General features: G+C 49.1%; 1 protein-coding gene across 1 annotated transcript in view; it reads right to left on the bottom strand.

Annotated features, from left to right (window-relative positions):
• The window catches only part of WDPCP (WD repeat containing planar cell polarity effector), a 180889-nt gene that overhangs the window by 116697 nt on the left and 46951 nt on the right, over window positions 1-17241 (bottom strand). The window contains exons 6-8 of the mRNA XM_068153001.1: window positions 15531-15601; window positions 15253-15312; window positions 3998-4112 (exon numbers count right to left, since the gene is read on the bottom strand). Of these exons, the coding sequence (XP_068009102.1) occupies window positions 3998-4112; window positions 15253-15312; window positions 15531-15601 (246 nt within the window). The remainder of the gene's footprint in view (window positions 1-3997; window positions 4113-15252; window positions 15313-15530; window positions 15602-17241) is intronic.

The following is a 17241-nucleotide window of genomic DNA, read 5'->3' as shown; positions in this document are numbered from 1 at the left end:
AGCTCAACTAGATCAGGTTTAGAGGGACTATGAACTTGTTGAAAGTTTCACATGGGGGTACCTGAGCGATACAGGTAACCAGGACGGCACAGACTGCCTTGGGCTCTGGAAGAGTGGAGTGCTGCTGTTACTATAAGGACCTGCTAGACCATGATAGTTCAATATCAAAGTGATTAATGAGACAATGACAATGGCTTAGACAATAGAATCTAGGGGGTTGCCCAAGTGTTACCCAGTTATTCAAGCAGTGCCTACCTTTAAAGAGAAGTGATTGGGTAACTGTACCAGGTCACTGAAGAACTGTTGGTGAGAATCAGCCTGAGAGCAACACTAGCAAGCTGTGTGCAGAAAGCACCCTCAGAACCCTCTGCTCCCAGGGAAATGACAAGCAAAGTGGATTCTGATTTAAGAACAAACCAGTAAACAAACCCCTGCAGCACAACCAAAAACCCCAAAGCATTTGTGACTGAAATCCCAGCTTGTTTCACAGATCCTTAAGTAGCCTGGCAGTGTAGCTTTACATATAAGCACTGACAAATGGCTACTCAGCTTCACTTTGCCTTAGTCTGGTTTACACCCAGTTGCCTTTTCTAGCAGTCAGGTACTGGCACTGCTCTGAGTTACCTAGTATGCAAACGCTAAAGGGGAAAGAGTGGAGCCAAACGACTGTCTTTGAAATGTAACATCAACACTGGCTTTTGAGAAAGAAAAATACCAACCCAAATGGGGCTGAACTATCTGCCTTGGTACCTTAGAAACCAGAACCAGGATGCTAAAGGCACAGAACATCCAGGTGACTGAGTGTGGTTCCCTCACTGCGCACACAGGACACCACTTTTCCTGTAGGAAGGCAATTTTGGCCTCATTTCTAATTAAGTGTTGTGGGTATTTTGTTGGCCTAGGTTTTTGTTTTGGTTTGGGGTTTTTTTTTGTTGCTTGGTTGGGTTTGTTTGGGGTTTTTTGTTTGTTTCTCTCGTGGATTTTCTTTAGAGGCAGGAGGATCATAAATGCAACCTTAATTCTGTATTTTGTGCAGACAACCTGACTTTCATTCCAAATGTTAAATATCACAGAATCACAGAATGGCTCAGGTTGGAAGGGACCTCAGAGACCATCTACTCCAACCCTCTGCCCTGGGCAGGGACACCTCTCAGCTAGACTCAGCTGCTCAAGGTCTCATCCAACCTGGCCTTCAACACCCCAGAGAGGAGGCAGCCACAGCCTCTCTAGGCAGCCTGTTCCAGAGTCTCACCACCCTCCTACTGAAGAACTTCTTCCTCAGCTTCAGCTTCAAACCATTTCCCCTTGGCCTGTCTCTAGACCCCCTCAGGAAAAGTCCCTCTGCAGCCTTCCTGGAAGATCCCTTCAGCTACTGCAAGGCAACTCTAAGGTCCCCCTGGAGCCTTCTCCTCTCCAGGCTGAACCCCCCCAGCTCCCTCAGCCTGTGCTCACAGCAGAGCTCCTCCAGCCCTTGGATCATCTTTGTGGCCTCACTCCAGCAGCTCTGTGTCCTTCTTCTGCTGGGGACACCAGAACTGGAGGCAGGATTGGAGGTGGGGGTCTGAGCAGAGCAAAGGGCAGAATCCCCTCTCTTGCCCTGCTGCCCACACTCCTCTGGCTGCAGCCCAGCTCCTGGGGAGCTTCTCACAAAACAACACACCCAAGCCTCTTTCTTCAGGGCTGTTCTCAACCCACTCTGCACCCCACCTGGATTTGTGCCTGGGGCTAGTCTGACCCAAGTACAGGACCTTGCACTTGGACTTTTTGCACCTCATGCAGCTGGCACTGGTCCACGCCCTAGCTTGTAAAGATCCTTCTGGATGGATCTCTGCACTCACACACTGCTCTGGGTTAGAGTTACACCACCTCCTAAGCCATTTTGGCACCCTGCAATCCTTATCCATTTCTGTACAGAGACCATTTTATTTTTATACAGACTTCTTTCACTGAACATTGAATTTCTTGTGGCCAGTTTCAGAATCACAACCCTAGTTCTGACTTAGATTTGGAAAGATGTGCAATTATGTGGGATTAATTTATTCCAGGACAACATCATGTTGTGGCTCTCCCAGAAGAATAATTCAGTGTAAAAATCTGTGTTTTGAGCACTGTTTGCATGGGTAGCAAAATTATTTCCTTTTGGTGCTGGTGAAAATAAAACCCATATTGCAGTGCCAGGTCTAGAGGGGTTTGCCTTTACTGCCCAGGAGCAGCCCTCAAAATAAGGACACAGCTGTTGGAGTGAGGCCAGAGGAGGCCACAAAGACGAGCCAAGGGCTGGAGAAGCTCTGCTGTGAGTGCAGGCTGAGGGAGCTGGGGGTGTTCAGCCTGGGGAAGGCCCTGGGGGGACCTCAGAGCTGCCTTGCAATAGCTGAAGGGATCCTGCAGGAAGGTTGCAGAGGGTGGGGATGTCCAGAGACAGGCCAAGGGGGAATGGTTTGAAGCTGAGGCAGAGCAGGGTTAGACTGGAGCTGAGGAAGAAGTGCTTCAGTAGGAGGGTGGTGAGACTCTGGAACAGGTTGCCCAGGGAGGCTGTGGCTGACTCCTCCCTGGGGATGTGATGAGGCCAGGTTGGATGAGACCTTGAGCAGCTGAGTCTGGTTGAGAGGTGTCCTTGCCTACGGCAGGGGTCTTTGGTGTAGATGAGCTCTGAGGTCCCTTCCAACCTGAGGCATTCTGTGATTCTCTGAGGTTCTCTTCCACCTGCAGTCCCCAGCATTATGAAGAGGCAGGCTGAATTAACTCTTCACCATCAGGCCGAGCCATCATGTTCCATTTCTACATCAGTTTGGGTGATACAGCTGTAGGAAACCCTATTTGTTGCTTCATGACTCCCTTCCTTCTGAGCTTTTCCAGTCAGCAGTGTTTTGTAAACCAGTATTTGTATCTCTGTGCTATATGAAGCCAATGCGAGGCAAGAGAGGTATCATTAATCACGTAGGTAACACTTATTACTTCAGAAAGACAGAGCATTTCAAACAGGTTCTACAGACAACTTCCATCTGGGTAAACCTTAGCTTCCCTGCTTTTTGCCAGCTGAGAGTATGAAATCCTCCCTCTGGAAAGCATGGCATAAAATGCTGAGATGGAAGTGGTAATCTGGTAATTTAGTGGAGTGAAAACAGGAGTGAAGACATTGCACCCTGTGGATTTAAAGTGAGGCGAGGGTTACGGTTTTGGATACTACAGATTCTGCATTCTTGTTATCTTCCCAAGCTACAGGGTATTGGTAAGGAAGGATTCAGAGGGTGCAGCACTGCAGCTCTCTGAAGTAATCAATCAGGCCAATATGCAATAGATGGCTGGGTATGGAAGAAAAGAAATCCTTAAGGACCAAAGCTAAACCCAGCATGGATTCTTAGTGAAAGGATGTCATTTGGGTCTGCTTTTTAAGAGTCTGGAAGAGGGTGGCTGGCAAGGAAATGCCATGCTCTTGCTGATACAGATGCCAAGAGAGCTGGCCTGAGGCCTGAGTGGAGCTCTGTGGAGGGAGACACATAGGGAAAGCTCCAGTTGTGTCCTACTGCTGTTGAAAACAGGAATATTCTCCTAAGCTTTCTCCTGCACTAAGCTGAAACTTCATTTTTAGCAGTCACTAGCCCAACTCTGAGACTCTGGAAACTGAGAAATGAAATCTGCCCCTACCTAAGGTTATCCAACCTTTCCTAATAGGTGACAATTTTAATGACAGCTATCCCATGGCATTAACTGGTTGCCCAGCCTTCAGTCCTGTTCGAATGGCACATTCCCAGTGATTAAAACGTGTGAGAAACTGAACTTTGGAAACCCATTCAGCATTTGACAAGCCTGAAAACTTTGATGTTAAATATCCTTCTTCAAGTGTTCTCAGTCCTCAGGGTTGTAACTATGGCATTACATGCAATTACTTGTTGTGTTTGCAAGTCCCCAGTGGCAATCATTAGTCTACCTGTTGACACACTGTTTTCTCTACTCCATTGTTAACGTAGGCAATTGATTTACACTTGGGTGTAATTACCATCGCTGATGGTGTCGGAGATGAGCTTCCCCACCAGGGTCCTGTCAATCACCACTTTCTCCAGCTGTGGCCCAGAAAGGCTTAGGGACACCAAGACACCTGAGTGAAAGAGGAGCTGAACCCAAAGAGTGAGAAAACAAGACATCGAGAAGCATTAATAAGGCAAAATGTTCCAAGGTGCACATTAGCAGCTTCCATTACACAGCAATCTCACTTTCAGGACAAAGGCAGACTCCTGGTTGGTGGGGAGGTGGCTCAGGGTGACTCTGAAAGCACAGCTGTAACCCAACACTCAATCACTTGGGGACAAGAACTGTAATTGCCGGGCCCCACTCGAAGAAGACGCATGCTGAGGCACCAAATGGTGCAGAAAATGTGCTGGATTATCTGGAGGGGATGAAAAAGTCTGGAGGAGATCAAAATTGTGTCATAGATTGATAGAAAGATTTAGGTTGGAAGGGACCTTCAAGATCATCCAGATCCAACCCCCTGCCATGGGCAGGGACACCTCCCACCAGCCCAGCTTGCTCAAGGCCTCATCCAGCCTGGCCTTGAACACCTCCAGGGAGGGGACAGCCACAGCCTCCCTGGGTAACCTGTGCCAGTGTCTCCCCACCCTCAATGTCAAGAATTTCTTCCTCATCTCCAGTCTCAATCTCTCCTCTCTCAGCTCAAAGCCATTGTCACTTGTCCTGTCACTGCCAGCTCTTGTCCAAAGTTCCTCCCCAGCTCTCCTGGAGCCTCTTCAGGTACGAAGGCTTCAGCTCCAGGTCCTCCTTGTGTTGGAGGCCACAGAACTGGATGCAGCACTCCAGGTGGGGTCTCCCCAGGGCAGACTGAATGACCTTGAAGACTAAGGAGCTGGGACTGTTCTGCGTGGAGAAGAGAAGGCTCTGGTGAGACCTTAGAGCAGCCTGCCAGTACCTGAAGGGAATACAAGAAGGCTGCAGAGGGACTGTCCTCAAAGGCCTGCAGGGACAGGACCAGGGGCAATGGCCTCAAACTAGAGCAGAGCAGATTGAGATTGGATGTGGGGAACAAGTTCTGCACCAGGAGGCTGCTGGAACACTGCATCAGGTTGCCCAGGGAGGTGGTTGAGGCTCCATCCCTGGAGATATTCACGGTGAGGCTGGACAGGGCTCTGGGGAACCTGCTCTAGTGGAAGATGTTCCTGCTGACTGCAGAGGATCAGACTGGATGAGCTTTGGAGGTCCCTTCCAACCCTGCACTCAGCACTGGGGAGGCCACACCTGCAGTGCTGGGTGCAGTTCTGGGGCACTCACTGCAAGAAGGACACTGAAAGGCTGAAGAGGGTCCAGAGAAGGGCAAGAAAGCTGGGGAAGGGTCTGGAGAAGAGGGCTGGGGAGGAGCAGCTGAGGGACCTGTGGGTGTTTAGCCTGGACAAGAGGAGGCTGAGGCTCCTGGCTCCTGAGAGGAGGCTGGAGCCAGATGGGGGCTCGTCTCTTCTAGCTTGCAATGAGTGACAGAAGGAGAAGAAATGGCCTGAAATTGTGCCCCAGGGGAGGTTTAGGTTGGAGATTAGAAGAAACTTGTTGACTGCGAGGGTTCTCAAAGTGTGGCAGAGGCTGCCCAGGGAGGTGGTTGAATGCCCATCCCTGGAGGTGTTTGAGAGAGGCAGAGCTGTGGTGCTGAGGGCCATGGTTCAGCCCCAGCCTTGGCAGAGTTAAAGAACGGTTGGATTGGATGATCTTGAAGGGCTTTTCCCGCCCAAACTGTTCTGTGATGGTACAAAATGGTACAAAATGAGTCACCTCCTTGCCCTGCCTCATGTGTTTAACCAACACTGTCCCAGTCTATCCTCCCATCACTTTCAGGTCACACAGAATGGCCTGGGCTGGAAGGTAGCTCCAAAAGTCATCCAGTTGTTTGCAAATAAGCTCTGATGATGCCTGTGGTAGGCTCACAAAATGCCTGTGATGTGCAATGGACTTGTTAAGAACAAATGACGGCTCCCCACCCTGCCAACATCTGCCCATGCCTGTGCTTCAACGCTCCCTGACACCACAGATGTCCTTTAGGGTTTTGTCCTAGTAAAGATGTTAGACACAGTTACACTCATGCAGCTTTTTTTGGACAACCTTTCAACACTTCAATTTATCTTTATGTTGAAGTTAGATTAGATAAAATCACAATTTATTTCCAGCTTCATGATGTTAAGCCCAGCCAAGGTTTGACTCTGGTTAGCTGCAACTGCCCAAAGAACCTAGCTAGAAAAAAAAAACAGTGAGGGTTGAAAGCCAGGAGTTGATGAACTCTGAGGCAAGAAATGATCAAGAAAAGTTAGATGAATGCTCCAGTTCTGAAGTACTGAACGGAGTTTTTCAGCCTGGAGCAGAGGAGGCTGAAGGGTGAACTCACTGTTCTCTACAGCTCCCTGAAAGGAGGCTGCAGTGAGGTGGGGGTTTGTCTCTTCTGTCCAGTATAGAAGGAGACAGAAGGAGAGCAAATGGCCTGAAATTGTGCCAGGGCAGAGTTAGGCTGGGGATTAGGAAAAACATCTTTGCTGCAAGAGTGGTCAGAGATTGGAAGAGGCTGCTCAGGGAGGTGGTGGAGTCCCTGTTCCTGGAGGTGTTCAAGAAACATGGCTCTTGGGGACATGATTGAGAGGCCATGGTGGTGCTGGGCTGACAGCTGGCCTCAATGACCTTAAAGGTCTTTTCCAACCCAAATAATAAGTTTACCATGAAATACAAGCATTTCAATCAAAGGGGGAAGTTGTGGAGCCACCATCCTTGGAGGGCTGTGGCGCTGAGGGACATGGTTTAGTGGTGAGTTGGTAGTGCTGGCTCAATGCTTGGTCTCCATGACCTTGCAGCTCTTTCCCAGCCTACATTATTCTATGATTCTGTCTTATCTTCCATCAGAAATATTCTGTAAAAAAGAAAACATTCATGTGCTTGAATGGAACCTTTGCTGCCTCAGTTCCTTCCTCAAGCAAAGACTGTCAGGTGCCAGTGAAGTCTAGCTGCTGTCACACTTAGCTTGCACAGATAAGCTTTGGTGGCTGGGGGCAGTCCTATTGTAGGCATGAAAGGGTAGAGGGCAAATGGGGGAGATAGCAAACTTGGCTTGAACACAGATACACAGTGATCCAACTCCACAAAGCACTGCTCCAGGGGATTGCCCATCACTGCCAAGGAATACAAGCAGACAGAAGAGGCATTATTTACACAAGGCACCAAGTCATTCCAGCTGACAGACACCAAAGCAGGGACAGAAACTCACAGTAATGAAACACACCACACAGTTCTCAGAGTGAAGCACTGGGGAGGTGAAAAACAGAAAGCAGTGGAATCACCTCTACAGCTTTAACAGCCTCAAAACAAGAGATGAAAGCACCACTGCTTTCAGAGTAGGCATTGCCTTGGTACCACTGCACAGCTACTGGAAGAGCAGGCATTGCCTTGGTACCACTGCACAGCTACTGGAAGAGCAGGCATTGCCTTGGTACCACTGCACAGCTACTGGAAGGGCAGGCACTGCCTTGGTATCACTGCACAGCTACTGGAAGGGCAGGCACTGCCTTGGTACCACTGCACAGCTACTGGAAGGGCAGGCACTGCCTTGGTACCACTGCACAGCTACTGGAAGGGCAGGCACTGCCTTGGTACCACTGCACAGCTACTGGAAGGGCAGGCACTGCCTTGGTACCACTGCACAGCTACTGGAAGGGCAGGCACTGCCTTGGTACCACTGCACAGCTACTGGAAGAGCAGGCACTGCCTTGGTACCACTGCACAGCTACTGGAAGGGCAGGCACTGCCTTGGCACCACTGCACAGCTACTGGAAGGGCAGGCACTGCCTTGGCACCACTGCACAGCTACTGGAAGGGCAGGCACTGCCTTGGTACTTGAACACTGACTAAACCTTTTGGGCCTTGGGCATTCCTCATGCTGGGAATAAGGGCCACTTAATTTCTGTGTTACTGAGCTGCTGAATGTGAAGGCTGTGACAGAAAGAATTATGTCCTTTGTGTGCCAAAAATGGCTCTCCACTGAGCAAGGAAGACTTAGGAAGGAGCAGAGGATACTCTGGGAAGCTTCAGTCCTTCCCCAAATGGCAATGTGCTCCAATATTTGAGTTACTTTGTATTAAGCAAAGGTCTTAAGTCCAGACTTAGGGACTGGAGTAGAACTTAAGCATGTCCTGAAGTGGATTCCTCTCTCCTGGGAAGCCTTCGCCCTTGACTCCTCATTCATGCAGCTTAGCTGCTTATCAGCCTTTCTCCCTCGAAAGATACCTGCAGAGCAAAGGTAGCATTTACTTCTATCTGATTAAAATTGGAAGAGAAGGGAAGTATGCCTGTAAAAAGTACTGCTGCCAACTGTTTTCCCTCTCAGAGCCCAACCAACAAAGGGATATGTAAAAGCAGAGGGTTGCAAAGCACTTCTTGTTCCAGCAGGTTCCCAGGGTTTTTCCCCACCTCTTCATTCCAGCTTGCTCTCCTAGCCATCCTGCCGTAATTGCCTTGTTGCATGCCTTCTTACAGCTGCAGTGATTGTTGTTACACGTTCCTGTTTCACAACAATCAATGCATTTCTCCTCCCAGCTCCAGCGCTCTCAAACCGCACAACACATTCCTGGCTGCCAGCAAACACAACCCAACGCGTTCAGCACCAGGGCAGCGCTCCCCTAAGGAGCTGGTGGTGGCTACCAGCTCCTCACGTGTCCTAGCCACACACCTGGATTCTCACACCAGACCTGCTGCCGTATGGCACCACGCAGCTTGCCCCATCAGCCGCCGATGGGCGCGCTGGGGCTGATCTAAGGAGCCAGCTCAGCACAAACCGCTGTGAGTCTCAGCTCGGCACCAGCGTCGGCGCTGGGAAGGCAAACCCCAGTCACAGAGTGTAGGCTGCAGCACAAACCAAACGAAATCAAAGCGAAGGCAACAGACAAACCTTTTTAATTAGCAGCGAACAGATACGATTCACAGCTAGTGCCTGGCTGTCAGACAATGGAATAATGCAGTGCTGGCAAGTGCTGAATTCGACACCCTAATGCAAATGGAAAACTGAAGCAAGTTGGGAAGCAAACGATTCGGCTCAGTCTCATTAAGTTTTGCTGCCCCACATGGTAAAACCAAACCCGAACCAGCGGCATCGTTTCATAGGACTGACTTAGTATCATAGTATCATTCAGGGTTGGAAGGGACCACAAGGATCATCTAGTTCCAACGCCTCTGCCATGGGCAGGGACACCCCACACTAGATCAGGCTGCCCAGAGCCTCAGCCAGCCTGGTCTTAAACACCTCCAGGGACGGTGCCTCAACAACCTCCCTGGACAACCCATTCCAGGGCTTCACCACTCTCATGGTGAAGAACCTCTTCCTCACATCTAGCCTGAATCTCCCCACCTGCAGCTTCATTCCATTCCCCCTAGTCCTATCCCTACCTGAGATCCTGAGAAGTCTTTCCCCAGCCTTCCTGTAGGCCCCCTTCAGATACTGGAAGGCCACAATTAGGTCACCTCGGAGCCTTCTCTTCAGGAGTTTGTGGCAAACATGAAAAGCATTCCAAAGAATTAGAGAAGGAGACCACAAGGAAGGGAAACAGCCAGAGCTGAGCTGAATATTGACAAAATTAATTCCTTAGGTTATTATTCCCCAGCAGGGAAAGCCAAGGAGTAAGTGCTTGATTTCATTATAAACAGTGCAGTGGCATCTCCTTGCAAAGACTGCTTGTCTTTCTTGGCTTTTGTCACCCTTCTTTTATGGTCCATTCATTTTCAAGGCCAGGTTGGATGAGGACTTGAGCAGCCTGGTTGAGAAGAAGGTCTCCCTGCCCATGGTAGGGAGTTTGGAACTGGATGCTTTTTAAGGTCCCTTCAACCCTAAACCATTCCATGAACCTACGAATCTATGAACTAACTAAAGATTAGAGGATTATTTCAGCAACTCAGGTTCTGAGGGCCATGGTTTACCCCAGCCTTGGTTGGACTGGATGAGCTTAAAGGGATTTTCTAACCCTAATGCGATTCTAGGGTTCCAACTCATCACAGGTCATCCACGTTGGGGTTCAGAAGTACCATAAAGAAGTGGTGTGAGCTTAGATCCTACTGGAACAAGTTCAAACAGAGCTAAAGAACAGACCTCAGTCCTTTAGGGCTCAGCTTAGCTCTTATAAATAGGAGAACCAGCTCCTTGACAAAAATCTCCCTCCAGTCTGGGTTAGGTTTGCATGGGCTGGCACCAACCCCGGATTGGCACCATCCATCTCAGGAGCTCTAAGCATCACTAGAATGTGTGCCTTAGCAAGGGCAATGGATTCCCTTGGCAACAGACAAGGAAGTCAACAGGACACTTTGACTGCACTGATTGTATAAAAAAGGAATAGGAGAAACCTGGATGCACATACAATGAAAGACTGAGCAAGGCAGAAAGCTGGGCCAGCGTTAGAGCAGTAGTAGGATAAGTGGAAGAGCCAATTCTGTGAAATCCACTCCTGCAACAGCCAGGAGAGCTGCAAGCCTTTGAACTGGACTGCACCTTGGGGCACATGCATGAGGCTGAACTGGCTGCTTGCACACAGCTAACCTGACAGTACTTTCATTGTCAGCAGATGCAGGTCTGAAATCCGTAGCCTCCAGTTTCTGCCTGCAGGCTAGTCAGAAGCTGGAGGAAGCAGTGAGGGGTCAGGGATAGCGGTGGTCAGGTTGCAGAGGGCACACCAGCAGCAGCCCTGCCTTTTTTTCTGACAAATCTGCAGATGGCACCAAGTTAGGTGTCAGTGTTGATCTGCAGCAGGGTAGGGAAGCTCTGCAGAGGGACTGGATCCATGGCCAGCATTAACAGGAGGAGCTTCAACAAGGCCAAGTGCCAGGGATCAACTGAAGGTTAGTAGGAAACAGAGGAGGCTGAGGGGAGACCACATGGCTCTCTACAGCTACCTGAAAGGAGGTTATGGAGAGGTTGGTGTTGGGCTCTTCTCACAGGTAATTAGTGACAGAACAAGAGGGAAGAGCCTCAAGCTGCAGCAGGGCAGGGTCAGACTGGACAGTAGGAAGAATTTTTCCCTACCAAGAGTGGTCAGGCACTGGCCTGAGCTGCCCAGGGAGGTGGTGAAGTCACCAACCCTGGATGTGTTTAAAGGTGGTTTGGATGTGGTGCTTGAGGATATGGTTTAGGGGTGACCCTTGTAGAGTAGGGTCAGTGGTTGGACTTAGTGATCCTGATGTTTTTTTCCAACCTGAATGATTCTGTAGTTATGTAAAATCAGAGAGGAATCAGAGCACTCTTTCAAATGACAGTCTTATTCTCCTCATGTCACCTTGCAGATGGTTTTCCACTTGTTCTGCCTTGCTAAAGGTGTTGGGATAACACAAAGGGAATGCCTCCTGGCTTAGCTACAGGCATGGCAGGTTCAGACACACAGAAGGTTTCTGGAGCAGTGTGATGGTTTCTGAGTTCAGTAATTTCATTTCCTGAGAGTGATTTATTTCACTCTGTACTGCTACTAAACCCCAAAGAGCTAGTAAAACAGATACTATAAATAAATCACAGACTCACTTTGAGTCCAAACTACTGAAACTGAGGGCAGTCAGGGTAGTTCACTACACCAAACTCTCCCTGCTGTTTGCTTAGCACTGACATTTAATACAAACATGGACCCTTTCTACCAGCAGCCTCTCATGCAGCTGCCCAAAGCAGTGTGTGCATCCAGGGCTGCAGCAAGAGAAATGTGGCCAGCAGGGCCAGGGAGGGGATTCTCCCCCTCTGCTCCACTCTGCTGAGACCCCACCTGGAGCTCTGTGTCCAGCTCTGGAGCCACTCTTACAGGAAGGATCTGGAGGTGCTGGAAGGAGTCCAGAGAAGGACCACGAGGATGAGCAGAGGGCTGGAGCTGCTCTGCTCTGGAGACAGACTGACAGAGTTGGGGTTGTGCAGTCTGGAGAGGAGAAGGCTCTGAGAAGACCTTATTGTGGCCTTCCAGTATCTGAAAGCTGGGGAGGGACTTTTGAGGGTGTCAGGGTGTGATAGAACTGGGGGGGATGGAGCAAAACTAGAGGAGGAGAGATTTAGATTAGATGTCAGGAAGAAGTTCTTGCCCATGAGGGTGGTGAGACACTGGCACAGGTTGCCCAGGAAGGTGGTGAAAGCCTCCTCTCTGGAGGTTTTTGCAGCCAGGCTGGCTGTGGCTGTGAGCAACCTGCTGTAGTGTGAGGTGTCCCTGCCCATGGCAAGGGGGTTGGAACTGGAGGATCCTTGGGGTCACTTCCAACCCTGACAATTCTGTGATTCTGTGACTGCAGCAGAGCTGTGACACAGATGGCACCATGATGTGATCAGCACTTTCTGCTGATAGAGTGAATTGTTCTGTCCTTAGAACTAAACCCCAAGTGTACAACAGCTTTCCCAGGAGCTTTCCATCAAATGACATTCCTGTAAAATGCTCAAAGAAAGATGAGCAGCAGAAAACCAAATTGCTTGACATAAAAATAGATAGAAGACAGCTTTTCTGTTCTAGACTCTCCAATGATTCATCTTCCTCAGTTTGCTTTTCTTTTGTTGGAGAGCTTCTATTTTCAAGAAGACAGAAAGCAGAGTCATACAATTTTTTTTGGCAGAACACTCTGAAGTCTGTTAGAGACTTCAATTATCAGCAATTATTATACAAAAAGAAAACCCCAAACAATTTGTTTTGTGATTGAGAAACCAAAAGGTGAATTTAAGGATAGAGAAATAGCAGTGAGTATTTTTCTCTAAGTTAGAAGCTATGCTACCACTGGCAGCCTGGCAATACAAGCCCCCTAAAACCCCCTAAATTTGCCAAGCTATTCCTTTCTGTGACTCAATACAGGTTAGGTGGTAATCTGCTGAAGAGCAGCCCTGTGGAGGAGGGCCTGGGAGTGCTGGTGGGCAGCAAATTCTGCAGGGGACAGCAATGTGCCCTGGTGGCCAAGACAGCCAGTGGGGTCCTGGGGTGCATTCAGAGGAGTGTGCCCAGCAGATCCAGGGAGGTTCTCCTCCCCCTCTACTCTGCCCTACTGAGACCCCACCTGAACTATTACATCCAGTTCTGGGCTCCCCAGTTCAAGAAGGACAGAAATCTCCTGGAGAGAGTCCAAGGAAGGGCTACAAGGTGCTGAAGGGACTGGAGCACTGCCTGCTGAGGAGAGGCTGAGAGCCCTGGGGCTGTTTAGTCTGGAGAGGAGAAGGCTGAGAGGGGATCTGATCAATGTCTATCAATAGCTGAGGGCTGGGAGTCAGGAAAGCAGGGACAGGGACAGGCTCTGCTCACTTGTGCCCTGTGATAGCACAAGGGGCAATGGATGTAAACTACAGCACAGGAGGTTCCAACTGAACATGAGGAAGAACTTACAGAGCCCAGGAGCAGGCTGCCCAGAGAGGTTGTGGAGTCTCCTTCTCTGGAGCCTTTCCAGCCCTGTCTGGATGTGTTCCTGTGTGACCTGTGCTGGATTCTATGGTCCTGCTCTTGCAGGGGGCTTGGACTGGAAGATCTCCAGAGGTCCCTTCCAACCCCTAACGGCCTGTGATGCAACATAGAGCCAGACCTAGCAGGGTGAGATAAAAACATCCATCTTGTACAAGAAACAAGTTAAACTGTAGTTTTTCCTTTTTGTTTATGCAAGCTGGAACTACTCAAGAGGACGGATGCTAAGTCAAAAATAGAGCTGTACACAGAAGTGATGTCAGCTACAGGTGCTGTGTTCTGCAGGCAGGATAATCCAACACTGGCAAGAAGCTCACTGTTCAGAGTATATGGGTAAGGAATGGGGTGGATGCAGACAGATGGGAGGAGAAGTAAAGTGAGAGGGAGAATGGGTGGGGAAGTGAAATGAAGGGCCAGGAAACTGGGAAGCAGATGAATACACTCATGGCTAATTGACTCAGTATTCCTTTCCCAAATCCCTTTCCTACTCAGAACAATAATAACAGGAGTAAAAAAAAAGGAGTCTTCTAAATCACCATACAATTAATATTGAAATCAGCTCTAGAAGATTAACATTCACAGCTATATGCCATGTAATCTGTACACGAATGCTACACATTGCCCAGAGATAAGAGCTGATAGGCAAATGTAGCTTCAGCAGGAATATCTTTATTATTGACCCAGAAGGATTATGTACTCTTTGGCAGGGCAGCTCTTTAGAAACTTTGCTGTTCTTCAGGCCATTCCTGGAATTTCAGCTCTCTACTCTTCCAATATTTAATACTCACCCTGCTGATACACATTTTGAACTACCTGAATGAGTGAATGAATTCTGAAGCTGGAAAAGCAGATTCAAAGTTAAGTGCAAAGCAAGCCAGTGCAATACTGATGGCACTCCCCCTGCTGAAGCAGCTCCACCACAAGGCACATCCCTCTCCAGCACCGAAGACTGCAGAAGCTTCTAGCACACACAAGGTATTTTTCAGAAGCTATGATACTATGATAGTGTGATTCTGCCCCTTTACTCTTCTCTGGTGAGACCCCATGTGGAGTATGGCATCCAGTCCTGGAGCACTACATCCAGTCCTGGAGCCCCCAGTGTAAAAGTAGATACAGTAAAGCAGCTCATGCTCTGTTCAGATCTCCCTCCTGCTCTGTGCTGATGAGGGTACGAAGAGCTGTTTGTGGAACAGAGAAGACAGCCACATGCCTGCCATGTGTCACACTACCTCCTGTTCCACAACATGATTAATGATCTAGCTGGTTTAGTTACAGCCTTCCTCCCACATTACACAAGCACAGAGGGTTGCAACAAACATGTCAGTAATTAAGATATAAACATGTAACCCAACACAGATTTCAGACCTGTCTCTATCTATTAACTGCTCCCTCAGCCTGCCATTTGGAGGTACAGGACACTTTCAGTTTCCCCCCACAAAACAATCTCACAGAATCAGGGCTGTTTAATGCAATTTTTCTACTTGCTAAAACCATTCATCCTTTTGTTTTGTAGCATCTGCTTTAGGTTAGAAATGTAAATAACCACAGCCCAGGGCTGTGGCTGAGGTCCCATGCCTGGAGACATTGAAGATCAGACTCAGTGTGGCCCTGGGCAGCCTGCTGTAGTTGGAGGTGTCCCTGCTGAGTGCAGGGAGCTTGGACAAGATGACCCTTGAGGGTCCCTTGATACAATCTGTGACTCTGCCTAGGTAAGAGGAGCCCACGTTAAAACCACCCAAGGATCTTCTGGGCCAGTGAACACTGTAACACTCCTGCAGCAGTCACCCAATGGCTTGTGGGCTCCACTGACTGAACGTTCCAAGAGCTTCTCCAAACGTACCTGGCAGATCTGTTTGCTCTTCCACTTGCTCAGTACACATTGACCGCTCTGCATCAAGTCCTAAAGGAGAAGAGAAAGCAGAGAGCAGGGCTGGCAGCGTGCACTGGCACTGGCGGCTGGCGCTCCTGCGCACCAAGCAGGGAGATGAAGAACAACGCTGTGGCCGCTTCAAGCGGCCCGCCAGACAAAAGCACACCGAGCAGCATGGGGAGAGCTGCTGAGAGGGCTATGGAACCCACAATAGCTGCTGCTGCACATCAGCCCCTTCTGAGACATACCTCTGCCTCCTTGAGAGCATCTCGCAGCTTGTCTGGGCGCCTGGTTCTCAGGATCCAGGGAGAATCTCGACCTGGCAAAGAGAAGCATGAAGAAAGAAGATAGAGAAATGTGCCTATTCAATCACAGAATTGTTTCACTTGGTAAAGACCTCCAAGATCATCCAGTCCAACCAGCAACCCAACACCACCATGGTCTCTAAACCACATCCCCAAGTACCATGGCCACAGGTTTCCTGAACACCTCCAGGGACGGGGACTCCACCACTTCCCCGGGGAGCCTGTTCCAATCTCTGACCACTCCTGCAGCAATGACATTTTTCCTGGTTTCCAACCTGACCCTCCCCTGGCACAATTTCAGGCCATTTCTTCTCAAGAAGTTTCTTCTCATCTCGAACCTGAACCTCCCCTGGGGCAACCTGAGGCTATTTCCTCTCCTTTTATCACCTTTTCCTAGGGAGCAGAGCCCAAACCCCCACCTGGTCCAAGCCTTCTTCCAGGGAGCTGGAGAGAGCAATGAGGTCTCCCCTCAGCCTCCTCTTCTCCAGACTGAACACCCCCAGCTCCCTCAGCCACTCCTTCTAAGACCTGTTCTCTCTCTCTTTATATTTTTATATATATATATATTTATATATATATATTTTTTTAATATATATATAAGTGTCTCTGTGTGCACATATTAGAAAAATAAGAATTATGCAATTCTATAATTTAGATGTAAAATTGCATAATTCTTATTATTAATAATTCTATTATAATGTACACACCTATATAAATGTATACTATAAGTATTAAAAAAGAGAAAACATTAAACTATAAGAAATGGATATATTATATCAATAGATTCTATGCAAATAATAAATATATATAAATAGTATACATCTGTGGGGAAGAAATGGTTCCAAGCTGCACCAGGGCAGGCTCAGGCTGGAGCTCAGGAAGTATTTCTGCACTGGAAGGGTTCTCAGACATTGAGATGGTCTGTCCAGGGCAGTGCTGCAGTCACCATCCCTGGGGGTGTTCCAGCAGCCTGTGGAGCTGTGCTTGGGGACATGGTTTGGTGGTGACCCTGCAGTGCTGGGTGGAGGGTTGGACTGGATGAGCTTGGGGGGCTCTTCTAACAGGATGTTTGCTGTGATTCTGTGAGTCCATGTTAACTCAGATCCAAGCTCTCCAATCCCAGACCCTATTCTTTGCTACTAGCATTCACAGAATCACAGAATCACTAAGGATGGAAGAGACCTCAAAGATCATCAAGTCCAACCTGTCACCACAGACCTCATGACTAGACCATGGCACCAAGTGCCACATCCAATCCCCTCTTGAACACCTCCAGGGATGGGGAGTCCACCACCTCCCTGGGCAGCACATTCCAATGGCTAACAACTCTCTCTCTGAAGAACTTTCTCCTCACCTCCAGCATAAACTTTCCCTGGCACAGCTTGAGACTGTGTCCCCTTGTTCTGGTGCTGGTTGACTGGCAGAAGAGACCATCCCACTCCGGGCTACAACCTCCCTTCAGGTAGTTGTAGAGAGCAATAAGGTCTCCCCTGAGCCTCCTCTTCTCCAGGCTAAACAACCCCAGCTCCCTCAGCCTCTCCTCACAGGGCTGTGCTCAAGGCTTCTCCCCAGCCTCATTGCCCTTCTCTGGATGCGCACAAAACACAGGCACTAAGGTGTCTGCAAGAGTATCTGGACCTACAGAGGTGTGAAC

This window comes from Melanerpes formicivorus, unplaced genomic scaffold, assembly GCF_026170545.1.
Source record: "Melanerpes formicivorus ecotype bairdi unplaced genomic scaffold, bMelFor1.0.p_v2 SCAF_25, whole genome shotgun sequence".
NCBI lineage: Eukaryota > Metazoa > Chordata > Aves > Piciformes > Picidae > Melanerpes > Melanerpes formicivorus.
The sequence above is the reverse complement of the archived record's forward strand: the minus strand, read 5'-3'. Positions and strand labels throughout refer to the sequence as shown.